Source organism: Numida meleagris, chromosome 1 (genome assembly GCF_002078875.1).
Source record: "Numida meleagris isolate 19003 breed g44 Domestic line chromosome 1, NumMel1.0, whole genome shotgun sequence".
Lineage (NCBI taxonomy): Eukaryota > Metazoa > Chordata > Aves > Galliformes > Numididae > Numida > Numida meleagris.
Genome location: NC_034409.1, coordinates 77,144,782 through 77,159,418, shown reverse-complemented (window position 1 = coordinate 77,159,418; position 14,637 = coordinate 77,144,782). Strand labels below are relative to the sequence as shown.

The window sequence follows — 14,637 nt, the reverse complement described above, 5'->3', positions numbered from 1 at the left end:
TGTTGTTTGGACAAAGTTCTGTTCTGGTGCTGTCCCTGTTCACTGATTTTTCTAGCGCAGCTGAGATCAGGTCTTTCACCAGTCTTGCCTTAGCAGAACTCTGTTCTTTAGATAAGCCTTAGAAGAAAAGGAAATGTGATCTTAAGGCCTTCTGCGGTTTCTTGTTTACCAAATCAAATTTTAAAGTACTCGTTTACAGAGCAGGTTAAATTCATATCCTTGGCATGGAAGCAATATTGACCGTCCAGTGGTTATAACTGTAGGCATTATTCCCACCATAGAAGTCCTGGAACTGATAGAGAAGAGTGACTGATGGTACCAATGATAGCAGTGTGCAGCAGGGTGCTGTCTGCGCTGTGTATTATGACATAGCATTGTTACCAACTCCTTCCTTTTCTTGAATGCCAGAAAATCCATTGTTAGCAGTTGTGCAGGCTTGTATCAAATCCTTAATATTATTTGTTGGTCTAAAATGCTGAAATCTAGTTATAGTTCCCTGGACATAAGAATTTTATGGAAGGGAAAAATTATTTTACTGTCAATAGGAAGATGATATTTCAACATACCTCATACCAGCACCATATGTATTTTCTGTTTCTGGTGTCTCGTTCCTATCTAAAAGGAAACTTCCTTTTCACTGTTTATAATCAGATAGACTTAAAGTAGATTTATTGACTTTTTGGTTCATCTCAATAAGGCTATTTAGTAAACTGGCTGTTTGATAGCAGGGTGTGAGTAATAACCAAAAACAGAGTTCTGCTGGAAGCTATCTTAAGAGAAAGAACTCTGAAAGGTAATGGTTCTTTGCCAGGACATAACACATTTTAAACTAAGAGAGTGGGTTTAGACTAGGTATTATGAAGAAATTCTTCACTAAGAGGGTGGTGAGAGATGAGAACAAGCTACCCAGAGAGACTGTGGGTGCCCCATCCCTGGAGGCATTCAAGGCCAGGCTGGATGAGGGTCTAGGTAACCTAGTGTTAGAGGGAGGTGCCTCTGCCTATGGCAGGGAGTTGGAAATGGATGGTCTTTTAAGGTCACTTCCAGCCCCCACCATTCTGTGATCATATAAATTCATGGACAAGAGTACTAACCTAACAGTGGACCTTACCTTTCTAGGCTTCTTTGGCAGAAACAGACAAAATTACCCTGGAGGTTGCCAAGCTGATAAAAGATGACTTCTTGCAACAGAATGGTTATACACCTTATGACAGGTAAGATCTAAATAGCTACAGTGCTGCCTCGTTCACATGTAGTCTGGATTTCAACAGCTATTTTATTTGGAAGCTAATCAGTGCAGAAATGAATTTTACTTGCCATAAACAAATGGAACAGTACTTAGGTAAGCCATTGAACAAAGTATTTATATTGTCTTACCCCAAGGCATGCAGACCTTTTCCAAATGCAGTCACACTGAGTTTCTCTGGCCTTCAACCGCTGCAATAAATATTGTTCAGTTAGCCAGTGGTTTTGCAATAGCATGTCCTCAGGAGAAGACGGCCACTTGGTTTTCACAGGCAACACCCAAAGTCTTCCTGTTTGTTCTAGCAGCAGATGACTGCAAGTAACTGAGAATTTTGAGCTGTTAAAAACTTACTAGATCTTCCCCCCCAGTGCAGTGTTTATTATCTCCCTCTACTTTTACTTCTTTCCACACTACCCTTTCATTTTTAACAGATTGCCAAGGGGTGCTTTGAACTTCTACTCGCTCCCCAGCCCGGGTAGCTCAGGAGGTTTGGAAATATTTAATCACTAAAAACTTAAGACATACATTCTGTATGGTGTGTGCTTTTAATTATGTTATTAGGGTAAGGTATGCTTTTATGTGATAGGGAAGCACAGGAAGTATCATAATGTACTGTATAGATAATAATAATGAGGTGCCTTCCGTTGCAGTCGCTTATCCATTTAAAAAAAACAAAAAACTGTGCATGTGGAGCCTCTGGAGTGCTCTTGTCATAGAAAAGCTCCCTTTCCTGTGAGCAAAGAAACTTGCAGAGCTGTCAGGTTCTCCCAGGCTGCTTGCAGGAAGCCTGCTCCCATAATGGACAAAACAGGAAGGAGGAATTCCGCTGACTGCTCTAATGTTTTCCCTTTCTCATTAGCATTGGCACAGATTGAGACGTGAGACTTGTATAGCAGTGGTTACTGCTCTGTCCCGTTTTGTCCAGTGTTTGGTTGCTGTTTCAGAAACCTTGCTTCAGGCTGGCCCCACGTTTTTAGATAGGTCAATCATAGGCTGTATCTCTCCTTTGACATGAAGTAAAGTAGACTAACACTTCATTTCTGGTGAGAATTCAGAGTTGCTGCAAAGGCAGGAGCAAAGGCTAGTCCTACTAATTGCTCCAAGATGCCTGACAGATCCTCTTCTGTTTCATCAGATTCTGCCCCTTCTACAAAACAGTGGGAATGCTTTCCAATATGATTGCATTTTATGACATGGCACGCCGTGCTGTAGAAACCACCGCCCAGAGTGACAATAAGATCACGTGGTCCATCATCCGAGAGAACATGAGTGAAATCCTCTATAGACTTACCTCCATGAAATTCAAGGTATGTTCATAAGGAACCAGCTTGGGTTACTTTGGGGGAGTTTTCAGTGCCTCAAAGAGGCTGTAACTTAAAAGTGGTTATCAGTTGCCGTGGATAAATGTCTACGCACCTGCACTGCCCATCTTTGTAGAGTGCAGCTTTCCTACCCCGTACTTCTACCAGCATGCTCTGGATGAGTTTTAGCATTTACTGCTAGGACAGAAACCTGAGATGCAATCTGATGTTAAAGTAGCTAAGGGATATTTTCTATAAAGTATGATGGTTATTTTGTGAAAACTCTTTTAAGCCAGTACTAGTATCACCAAACTTTCAGGAACAAACACAATGAGATATTGCATGTAAAGGTAAGTGTTCTTGTGTGCCAGTGTCTTCTACTCCTGCAGGGTACTGGCTTGTTTCTGCAAAAGGTAGATCCGTGGTATGTATTCTTAAAACAGCAAGAACAGAACAAGATACACCTGAGCATGTGAGCTTGCTTGAGAGCTGGTTATGTAGAGATAGGGAAGTCATCCTTTCATTTACAGACCTTGGCCATGAGAAGACACTTAGCATGCCGCATAGCAGTAGACAGCATAACTGAAAAATGGAAACCAAAGGATGAGTGTTAAGTAGAGGTGGCCCTCTAATACAGCAGTAGTTATGAAATAAAGTGGTATTTCCTGAGTAACAAGCTAAGAAGTCTAAGAATGCAAGTGTTCTGTAGTCTGTACTTCAGCAAGACAATGAGAAGTAGTGTAATCCACACATGTAAGTACATTTGGCCTGTGTAGCAGGTTTTAATCCTGAGGTCAAGAAAATATAGCAATGGCAAAACAGGGTTGTCTTAAGGGCCAGAGGCTTTTCAAGATTGATCTGTACACTCAGCATTTTGTTTTTCAGGACCCTGTCAAAGATGGTGAAACAAAAATCAAGGCAGACTATGCTCAACTGTTTGAGGATATGCAGAATGCATTTCGCAGTCTGGAAGACTAGACTGAACCTCTGTGACCACTCTGATTTGTCCTCTGAATTCCTCATCTCAGCTCCTCTGCTTCCCTACCTTACAAGAATGATGCAACAGTACTTGAGTTGATAAATAGCCCTGTGTTTCCCTGTTCATACTCAGTGTCTTTACAAAACATTCCTTAGTTTGTGTTTGGCATTGCTTTGTGCGTCTGAAATAGTGAGTGATGCGTGAGTGGGCCTCGCTGAGTGAAGAAATGCTGTTGTACACTTCTAGGGTGGGAAAAAATTCACCTTGCCCTCTCCCAGATCATTTGGTAACACAACCAACTGACCTGCACTGGCAGAGGAGGTGTAGATCTTAATGCAGTCACGCGGTACATTCTGAGCTGGCAGTGGTAAGGGCATTTAGGTCTAGCACTTTGCTAAGTGACTATCATGAAACGGAATTTCTGACCATATTCTGACGACGTGTTGATATAACCAAAGTTCTTCCCTGCTACGTCCCTTCTGCAGCCTTTGGCTGAGTCTGTTGGCATTGAAATGTGGTAGATCTGGATCTCCCCAAGGAAGGACTGACTAGAAGATGAGCATGTGCGAGTAGCCAGTATGCTTTTGTACACTGGAGAAATAGAATTTTATTTTCCTACTTAATACAGATAGGACTGTTGGATGGAGCACCAGCTAAAATTGAAGCCATAGGTGCTCAACATCCAGAATATTTTTGCCTTCTTGCCTCGCACTCGCCCCGTGATGTTTTGCAACACTCAGCTGCTTTAGTTTGTGAAGCTTGTTACTGCTGCTTTGTTCTATGGGATGTAACAAGCTGTTGTGATTCCACATGTGTGGACCAGGAATATAATCTTTCCTAGGTGGTGCTCTCTACCAGCTCTTGCCTCCCAGTGCAATGTCCAGGTGGTGTTAGGGAAAGAAAAGTACGTGCTTAATCTTCCTGCTCCACCTGTGTTCATTGTGCCTGTTTGGCAGTGGCACTGATGGTCCTCAGTTCTTGTGTAGAAAGATTTGGAGATGCTAAACTTCTGGGGGTGGGGGTTAAAGAGGGGAAAGATTGACAGTACGAAATGTATTTACTTCTGTCTTCTTGATTACGATGCAAGAGAAACTAGTGACTTCTGCACCATGCTCTGGAAGCACAGTCTGTCAAGCAACTGAAACTCTGCCATGTCTTGGGCTTGTTGGCAAAACTAGTATGAGATGAGGAATGAGTGTAGAGCAGCTTTTCTGTCAAAATTCAAGCGCCAGCACTCCTATCACTGCTGCAGAGAGAGAGAAAGATGCTGGCATACTCTGGTCTTTGACTCTCTTGTGTCAGATGACATCTAATGCTTCTTTGTTGTGCAACACTGTAATGCCTAGCTGGCTGCCAGCTGGCATCTACAGACTTGTTATGGTCGTGAAACAGTAACAGTTGGAGATGCCACTGGTAGTGGCAGGGCTTTGCATTAATTCCACACTGAAGTGTTTTTTCCACCAGCTGCCAGCTTTGAATGGCAATGGTGAAAGGGTATCTTGGCGCTAAGGACCAAATGCTGCCACTTCCATTACGATATCAACTCGATGTTTGCCATGGAGAGCTAAGTTGAAACCTAAATGGATTTACTACGTTTAGCTCTCCCAAAATAAACTGCTATTCCAGCTGATATTCTAGTAGTGAACGGTTAAGTTTACAGTTCACCAAACTTTCAGTGTATGCTGCTTACTTAACAATGAGCATGTGTGAATGAGTAGTCACCATTTGAGCCCTTGCTGGATTCCTCCTTGTTTGTACCCTTCACCACTGTACTATGTAGCATTTCATGCTAGAAAACAGATGTTCTTATCTCTTTAAATAGAGGATGTTATAAACTTTACAGAAGATGTCTAAGATAATGCAGTTCTAATATTTATTGTGCTGTACCTGGCCCTGAAGTGTGACCAGTTCAAACAGTTTCATATATATTTTTGTCTTTTTTGTTTTGTGTCTCAGTTTTCAGTGTTGAGATTCTGATGTTCACTGTGTACTGCGAGTCTTCCCTCCACAGCTGTGGGAGGAATAAAAAGATGGGCAGAACCCAACCACCTACTTTCTTGTATATTTCATAATGTATGTTGCTGGAAATTGTGTAAAAAAAACAAACAAAAAAAATTAAAAAACTGTTGAGAGTCAATGAGAATAAAATGGATTTAACGTAGATCTTACCTCTCCTGTTTTCTGATGTCAAACCAAAGCTGTGCTACAGTGGAATACACAGACCACGATAAGCAAAGCTTACAGCTTGCTGAAAATCTTAATTCATCATCTGGGGATCTCTTTATACTGGGATAGACAACTTAACAGGGCATTTAACCTCAGGTCCCCCATTTCAGTACAGCTTACACAATCTCCTCAGGCATTGCATGAAGAGAAGAATTATACTGTAGGATGTTCTTGGGGTAGATTTTTGGAACTTTAGTGTAAGAGAAGTATCAAAGGATCTTGCTTTTCAGTGCTACTAATCCACCAATGGTTGTGGTGCCGTGTTATGGCACTTCATTGAGCCTTACAATCTTTCCCTGCCCTGTATATCACATGAACTTCTGTAGCAGAAGGCAAATAGTACTGTTGTCCACAACCTAAAACTAACATGATAGCATTTTTTAAATAACATTTTTATTCAGTCCGTTGCTACAAACATTACATTCAGGCATTTTTGTACATCTTTGACCACTGTTTAACACATCTCTGAAGGACATGCTTTGCTATCTTTAAAAATATGCTTACATTTTGTATGTAATTGTGCATATATATACACGAATGTATACATCCTCTATTGCAGATATACTGAAAGCAGAAATAAATCAGACGCTCAAGTAATTCCAGTGCATTACAAAGGGATGGAAGTCTCAAGCTCTGTACTGGCAAACCCAGGCTAGCTGGGATTTCCCTGTGGTCATTTAGATATCCACTGAAAGAGGCTACGAGTTCAGGTTTTGGCAGTGTGGAAGTTACCAACTGACAGAGTTCTCACTTCATCCACTCGACTTTTGTGTATCTGGAAGGCAGGAGTCACCCAATGGCCGCAAGAACACTGCTCACCCCACCAGCTAAAGGAACCCAGCTTAGATGTGCATTTGGGACACAAAAGCTGCAAGAAAAACAAATGATCCATTATAATGCATGCAGATGTATTCTATGGTACATTAAGTTATGGCAACCTGCTCTATAGCCAGCCCTTGTATCATTTCACAAAAGTTAAAAAGGCCAAAAAAAGAAAAAAAAGCTATATAGGCACAGCTGGAGCTTGCCATGCCCTAGTGTCTAAGAGGCAGCTGTACTGGCAGAAGGGAAGGCATGGAAATGCAGCTGCTCAGACCTGCTGTGGTTCCAGGACACGTGCCAGTCTCGGACATCAGAAAGCCTCGATCAGCTTAAGACCACAGTGGGTTTTATAAGTCTCACAAACTCTCTCATATTAAAAACAAACACAAAATAACTGTCCCAACATCCTTCCTAGTGTACTCAATCCACCAAGATCACCAGCTCGCTTCCTTATACAAGCATATTGTAACATTTGAGAATCTGTTCGTAAGCTGCACAACTGATGCAGGAGAGGCTGGGAGACCTAGGATGTTGTGTGGGAGCCTTCGCATCAAGGAACAGCAACTGTTTGTTTTACCTTGGCTAAAATACCCAAAAAATGCATTTACCTGTCCTTCCGTTACTCCTAGCAGTGCTGGCTCCATCCACTGCACAGGCTCAATGAAGTAAGAGGTGCACTTATCAGGGCCGCTGCCACGAAGCTGCGCAGACCCTGTTATTCTCTTGTGAGCAAAGGCTGTTGGTCCGCTTCCCTCTACATGGGACAAAATGCTGGAACTACGGAACAGAGCGCGCCTGTTCTCCATGACAGAGGGGGAAAAAAGGTGAAATACTTTTTATTGTACAAGCTTAGAGAGCACAGGGACACGGACCTTTTGACAGTAGCTAGAAAAATAGCATATCTTTTCATAGGCAGGCACTGACTCCCATTTGGGGCTGCATCTTAACAAATGTTATGATTTGTGAGTTGTGGGCTCTGCTCCACCACTGTATGCTGTTTCTTACAAAGATCTGTGTTTAAACAATTCCCTACTACTGGAACTTTAAAACCAAGCTCATATATTTGGAAAAAAAATATCTACACCTAAGCAGCAACAGGATCTTTAAACTGTACTTTAGTATAAAAAATAGTTAAAATAGTCTTTTTTTTTTGGAGAAACCAATTCTCAAAAATAAACTAGAATATACAATTTCAGAGCAAACAGCTTTACACAGCCAAGTAGAATTACACCTGCCTGCACAACGAGGCAAATTAAGGTGCAGAAGCGCTGCACAACTTCGAGTTTTGTACTTCATAATATATTTGTGTTTGTTTAATTTCTGTGGCATGCGTTGTATGGAAACTTACACATGATCTTATCCCTGTTCCAAAAATAATTCCGTAGCCTTTGATTTATGCAGGCTATTTGCCTCTCAAGATCATTTCAAAGTGACATTTTGTGGGAAATACAAAAGGTTCAGTACCTGCATTTCCTGCATCTATAGAGAACTTCTGTGTTTGGAATCTGGCGTGCATTGGTTGGATCAGCAGCAAAGACTTCTTGGGGTAAGTCTTGAAGTTCTGCAAAGGGGATAGTACTGGGTTACGAGTCAGATCAGTAGAGGCACCGATACATTCCAGTGAGAGAAGACAGCCTTCTACCCTGGTCACCGTAAGTAAAAGCCACCTTCTTCACCTTTTTTGCCTTGGCAAAAAATATCCAAAAAATAGATGAGGAAAGACCTCACCCATTCCATTAGGCAAGTTCAAAGCAAAACAGCCTCATCCCACCACACATAAAATAGGGATTAATTTAACACAGTGAAAATGAATCGAGGATTTAGCCTGAACAAAGGTAAATAGTTATTTTTTGCTGTCTGGGGACGATAAATTTGGCTTGCTAGGTACACAAAGAAGTCAGGAAATAGCAATTTGACCATTATTATTTCTGCATCTTGACAATGAAAGCAATCAATCACAGATTTGTTTCTTGGATATGCCTCAAAGACTCTGTTATCCTCCACTAATAAGCTATTAGAGATATGATGTGAACATTTGTTTGGCCAATTCAAGGCTCAGCTACTTTGAGGGCAGCAATCCATGTCAGCAACAGCAAGCTTTGTATGATGGCATCCCTCTGACATGCTTCTTTACATTTAGGAGTAGATGCATCATGCTCGCCCCACCTGAGATGTCTGGCTATGGAAGGACACTCACCAGTTTGCTGTCTGTGCAGATACAGCAAATAATGAGTCTTCTGCATTTTTGTTCCTTTTTTTTTAAACAATCTCTGGACCAAGGCTCACTGCCGTAGTCCCATGCTGTCCTCACGCAGCACACACAAGGGATCTACCCGATCCACAGCCAGTTAAATACAGCTACAAGCCACAGCATGAGGGGTCAGAGGTCACAGATCATGGCATATGGCTTAAAACTGGTAACTGTCATAACTTAAAGCAGCTGCACATCAGCAAGCGGGTTCCTGGTGCTGTCTGATGCAGCATGGAGCAGACTGCATGGCTGCCATGGGCACATCCAAACGTGAGCACTCAGTAGCTCAGGAGCCAGCAGCAGGACTCACGGAATCGTTTGAATTGGAAGGGACATTTAAAGGTCATCCAGTCCTACCCCCTGGCAGTGAACAGGGACATCTACAGCTTGATCATGTTGCTCAGACCCGGTCCAGCTCAACCCTAAAGGTCTCCAAGGACGGGGCATCCACCACCTCTCTGGGCGACCTGACTCATCTCAAGCTCAGAGTTCAGTGACATGGTGTGGCTTTTGGGCAAGGCATCCCCCGGCCCCAAGGCTGCCCCACTCACCGGAGAACCTCTCCGTGAGCACCTGCAGGCGATGCTGCTTGTACAGAGCGCTGCTGCTGTCCACGACACAGCCCATGGCCTCGTAGAGCTTCAGCTGCCTCTGGAAGCCCGGGTTCACCCTGCGGCGGGGGAGAGGAGAGCAGGCTGAGACCGGGCCCGTCCGGCCGGGTGCGCTGGGGGACGGGCACTCACTCGGCGTCGGGTTTGGCGGCCCTGACGGTCGCGTAGGCCTCCTCCCAGCCGAGCCCCTGGGTCTTCATCAGGTACGCGGTCACCACGGCCACGCTGCGGCTCACTCCGGCCTGGCTGCAGGCGAAAGGCGAGACGAGGCCTTAGCGCAGCCCGGGGCAGCCGGCCCTGCCCTACTACCAAGCCCGACCCTCACCACCGCACGAGGACAGCCCCGCCGCCCGCCCGCGCCGCGCCGATGAAGGCAGCGCACTCGTCTAGGCGGCTCAGCAGGTCGGCGCCGGGCTCGTCCCGCGCCCGGATGTACAAGGCCTGCACCCCCGGCACCGGCGGCGGCTCCTCCGCGTCCACCGTCAGCACCGCCATCACCCCCGCAGCCGCCAGCGCCTTCGGAGATGAGCACGACTCTGCGCCACCCACGTAAAGCCCCGACAGCACCGGCACCATCCCGCCGCCCCGGCCCCAGCCCCGGCCCCGCCCACAAGATGGCGGCTTCCGGCGACCGAAGATGGCAGAGCGCCCGAGCGGGCTGGCGGTGTAGCAGCCAGCAGAGGCAGGCTGGAGCCGTTGCGGCCCTACGGGGTGATTGGTTGAACAGGTGAGATCAGTCACTGCAGGAAAATCCAGCACCTACACTTTTCCTCAAGATTTTTGCTATCCTTATGCCTCAAAGTGGTCCTGTGGTGTAAAGACTAAGTATGGTGAGGAAAGGAAGCCTGGAGGAGTATTTGTCTGGGAAGCCTCTGGAACTGGCACCCGTGTGTGGATCACTGTCTTGGAGATTAAAGCAGAGCTTTGAGGACCCTTCGTTCACTGTGAGATACCCAGCTGCATTATAGGGAGTTCACAACAAGCAGGGTTGTTTCTTCATCTGAGCTAAGTTTTTCTACGTGAAATCAGCTAGATGAAGAATCTGCTGGGAAACTAAATCAGCTTGCTTGTAAGATCTGCTACATGACTGCATCTACATAAGTGACACTGAAGTTGACTTGCAGAATAAAGCAAACAATGGTAGGGTTTAACTCTTTCCAAACGGAGGCTTCTCATTTGGGATTCAAACTCTAAGCACGTTTTTAATGTCACAGGTTTTGTATTTCTGGGAAACTTTTTATTATACACATTACAGACTGGCTATGCTTTTAGCTGTAACGTAAAACCAAAGCCAGACCAAGTGATTCCTTTCAGGCCTTGTATGAAACATCTGAAGAACCTCTTGCCTCTAAAAATCAAATGCGTGGCCCAATGTGAAACCTGTCTCACAGCTCTGTTTTATGCTGGCTGTCACGCAACAAGTGGATTTTGAACTGCAGAAGAGGAATTGTAACTAGCTCCAGATTACTATTTCAATCTCTTACTTATAGCCAGGCTATAACTTGCATACATAACTGAAATCCAATACAGTGTAGGCAGAGGCAACACGTCTTGTGGTAATCTCCCTTTATTCCAAGATTTGTTACAAGTGATGCCATGGAAGATTACGGGGAGATCTTTGTGCAGCCACTTTTTTTGCCCATCATGAGGTTCAGATCTGTTGAACACTGAAAGGAGACAGAGCACTCGCTTTTACTCCTTGTCCTGGTTTCAGATGAGAGTAGAGTCAATTTTTTTTTTCTAGTAGTTAGTGTGGTGCTGTGGTTGGGATTTAGGGTGAGTGCAGCTTGATAGGCATTGACCAAGGCCTGGCATGTTGCAGTGTCTTTCTGGAACTGACAGGGGATAGCATACCTTTTTCAAATATTTTACTGCTTTTTCAAGACTCTGCACTTGCTAAGGGCTGAAGTTCCAAGGCAGTGGAGGCACCCATTGCTCTAGGTGCCTGCCCATATCCTCCCACACTCCCTGCCACTCATAACTATCCATCCTTAGGGCAGAGCTCTGGGTTAAACACTTAAATAGTGGCTTAACCTTAAAACCTGGAGCACATTCAGGAGATACAGCAATAGGAACACGTTGGTTTGAACATCTTGAGTATATTCGAAATTCTCAGGAACTGTTGTAACTTGGCTGGAGGAGAAGGGGAAGGTGAATAAGCAGGAGAAAGCGTCTCCCCTTGTCTCTCTCACTGATTGTCTCCCCATGGAGTAAAGAGTGTAATTATTAATAGTTTCAGAGAGATGGTTCCCAAAGTACAAAGATGATGGCAATGCTGAGTATATACACTGGATTAGTCTCACAGTTTGTACTTTTATCATATTATAACACAGGTTTGCAGGGTACAGCAAAGTGATAACCTTAATCCAGCCTCCAGAGATGATCAACAGCACAACAGGGACATAGATAGAAAGTAAGGTGCTATGTAACACAACTCTGAGAAGGTCAAGTCTGATAACAAACAAAGAAACAAACAAACAAAAACAACACAAAACAACAGCAGCATTGTTACCAGCAACTATTAAACTAATAAAATGCATATAACAATTTTGTTTTAACATGCTGTGGTCAGATCTGCCAATCTTTGAGGTCCCTTTCAATCCAAGCCATTCTATGATCGTCTAATCTATGATCCTCTAATTCTATGATCACAGCCTCACACTGAGCACCAGAAGAACTGTTGTGATTTAACCAGCGGGCAGCACAGCACCATGCAGCTGTTTGCTTGATCCCCTGGCAGTGGGATGGGGGTGAGAATTGGGGAAGAAAAGGCAAAACCTGTGGATTGAGATACAGAGTTTCACAGGACAGAGAAGGAAGGTAAAATAATAATTATAATGATAAAAGAATACACTAAGCAAGTGATGCACTGCGCAGTACCTCACCACCTGCTGACTGATGCCCAGTCAGCAGTGGCAGCCACCCCTGGCCAACTCCCCCAGTTTTGTTGTTCAGCACAATGTCATATGTTACGGGACATGCTTTTGGCCAGTTGGTGTCAGCTGTCCTGGTTCTATTCCCTCCCAGCTCCTCGTGCATATCCAGCCCTTTGCTGGCAGGGCAGTGTGGGAAGCTGAAATGTCCTTGGCTCTGTGCAGCACTGTTCAGCAACAACTAAAACATAGATTTGTTATCAACATTATTCTCATGCTAAGTCCAAAACACAAGCTACTGGGAAGAAAATTATCCCAGCCAAAGGCAGGACACTCTCATAGATGAGAATGCTCTGTGTTAGCAGGATACCTGTGCAATACATTACCATGCAACGCATTTACAGCCTTAACTTTTCCTCCTTCTCTCAAAAGATCCCATCATTTCACTTCCTCCTCAAATCTTTTTCCAAAGTGATCTCTGTCATGTAGCTTCAAGTTTTTGCCAGCACAGACAGAAAGGCCTGCATGCTGCTTAGCAAGTTTCTGAGTGGAGGTAAAATGTCAGATTAGCATAGAAAGAGGTACGGTAATGCTATCTCTTCAGATGGGATATGTAACATTACCCTACCTCTTCTGTGTGAGATAAGAGAGCCTGAAAGCCCCAGTTATCTGTCACTGGGGGGATTGTTCTTGCAGTGCTCTGTACCAGACAGCAGTAGGCAAAAACAGTCTGCAGGGGCCCCCCGGATCCTTGTAGGATGGCATCTGGCCATGGAGATGGAAGGAGGGTGAAAATGGTGGTCTTGGATCTGATAGCATGAGAGTAAATTCTGGTGGTAAGACTGTTATCCCCTTCGAGCAGGAGAGAAGAACAGGGCTGGGCACTGTGGAGCAGCTGTCATGCTGAGGGACAGGTCACAGCAGAGAGCTGCTGAAGATGCTACCATGTGCTCAGCTCTTCAAGCTGTCATCCTTGTGCTGGGACACAGCACCTTCCAGAGCTGTAGAGCTTCCCAGTGGCCGAAGGGGCAGACCAAGATGTCTCTTTGTACTTTAGGTAAGCCTAAAGGCTTCCGAGAGTGTTAAGTCCATGGCAGCTTAAAGTTTGCTGTCATTCTGCCTTACTTCCCATGCTTGTGCTGCTGGAATGTAACTGCATGGCGGCCCTACCAGCAGGCTAGCCCAGCTGAATTTGACCTCTGTGGCTGGATCAGTTTTCAGCAGGGTCAGTTCCCTGAGCTGCCTCCCTGCCCTGTGGCATAAACCTGACCTCTGAGGATGGGTTAGGGGAGACTCTGACAGCTTTAATTTAGATTATTTTAAACTACACTTCAAATTACTAAACTACTTGATTATCTATGCAAAACCTCCTTGTCTGTTTACCATTGCCACCAACTAGAAATACAGGACCTGCTGAAAAAGCCTGAAAGAATTCAGAGAACTTTTCAATAAAAGCCCCTGTAATCTATCAGGGAAAAAAAAAAGCATACTGAAAAGAAAAATAGGTGGAAGTTAAAACCAGATAAAATCCTGTATGGCCCTTTAGCTGCAAATGTAACTGACAGTTGCAGCAAAGTACTCTGGTAAAACATTGGGTTATCTAAGTCCTGAGGGGGTTGAATAAAGTCAGCAGGTGAGTACATGTTAGTGAAGGGACTATGAGTTTTATGGCAGGGACATATTATACAGGGATTGGATGAGTACTAAGAGATGGTTAATTGTGTCTGTGGGCCTTCAAACTGTGAATTTGTGGGAGTGAGCAGTAGCGTCTGTGACTGTTTTTACAATGACGGAAATGGCAGACAGGGTTCAGGCGCAGAAGGGGATGGTAGTGCAGGCACCACACCCCTGTGCGTCAGCTCCCAAAGCTGGGGATGGTGAGGGAACATGAAAAACCTGCAATTTCAAAGTGAAAATCTGTGGTGGAGGAAAGTACATGATTTGTGGGGCAGAGCCCCTGGGCAGCTTTGTGTGACTGGGGCTGTGCTCCCTAAATAATTTTGCTGTTTCTCTTTGCCCCCCTTTGCTGTGTTTCCACCTGCAGCTTGAGCATATGGCGATGGATCCTGAGTTTGCTCACAGCTCCTAAAATAGAGTAAATTTTATTTTCGGTTTGATTTGCAAATCATCCTTCCCCGCTCGCCTCTGCCTCCTCCTCTTCAGTTTTTGTCTTCTCCTACACCACCGAAATTTCTAACGGTTTGTTCTCCCCCGGGTTCTGGGAAACTGTGTGACTAATTAAGCTGCTGGGGCAAGCTCAGGTGCAAGGCAAAACAAGTCAGAGGACGGACTGCTGCCCACTCCCTCCAGTAAGCACATTCCATCTCA

The 14,637-nt window shown here is 44.7% G+C and overlaps 2 protein-coding genes across 3 annotated transcripts in view; one reads left to right on the top strand and one right to left on the bottom strand.

The window, feature by feature from the left end:
* ATP6V1A (ATPase H+ transporting V1 subunit A) overlaps positions 1-5,687 on the top strand; it is a 29,213-nt gene extending 23,526 nt beyond the window's left edge. For both annotated transcript variants that reach the window (XM_021397185.1, XM_021397195.1), the window contains exons 13-15: positions 1,120-1,214; positions 2,382-2,553; positions 3,433-5,687. In XM_021397185.1, coding sequence (XP_021252860.1) covers positions 1,120-1,214; positions 2,382-2,553; positions 3,433-3,525 — 360 coding nt within the window. In that variant the 3' untranslated portion in view covers positions 3,526-5,687. The remainder of the gene's footprint in view (positions 1-1,119; positions 1,215-2,381; positions 2,554-3,432) is intronic.
* DUSP12 (dual specificity phosphatase 12) lies at positions 6,124-10,063 on the bottom strand. The gene is made up of 6 exons (XM_021397211.1): positions 9,762-10,063; positions 9,569-9,682; positions 9,377-9,495; positions 8,039-8,135; positions 7,183-7,369; positions 6,124-6,620 (listed from the first exon to the last, which is right to left on the bottom strand). Exons 1-6 carry the CDS (start codon positions 10,010-10,012, stop codon positions 6,459-6,461), a joined length of 930 nt encoding a protein of 309 aa, XP_021252886.1. The 5' UTR covers positions 10,013-10,063; the 3' UTR covers positions 6,124-6,458.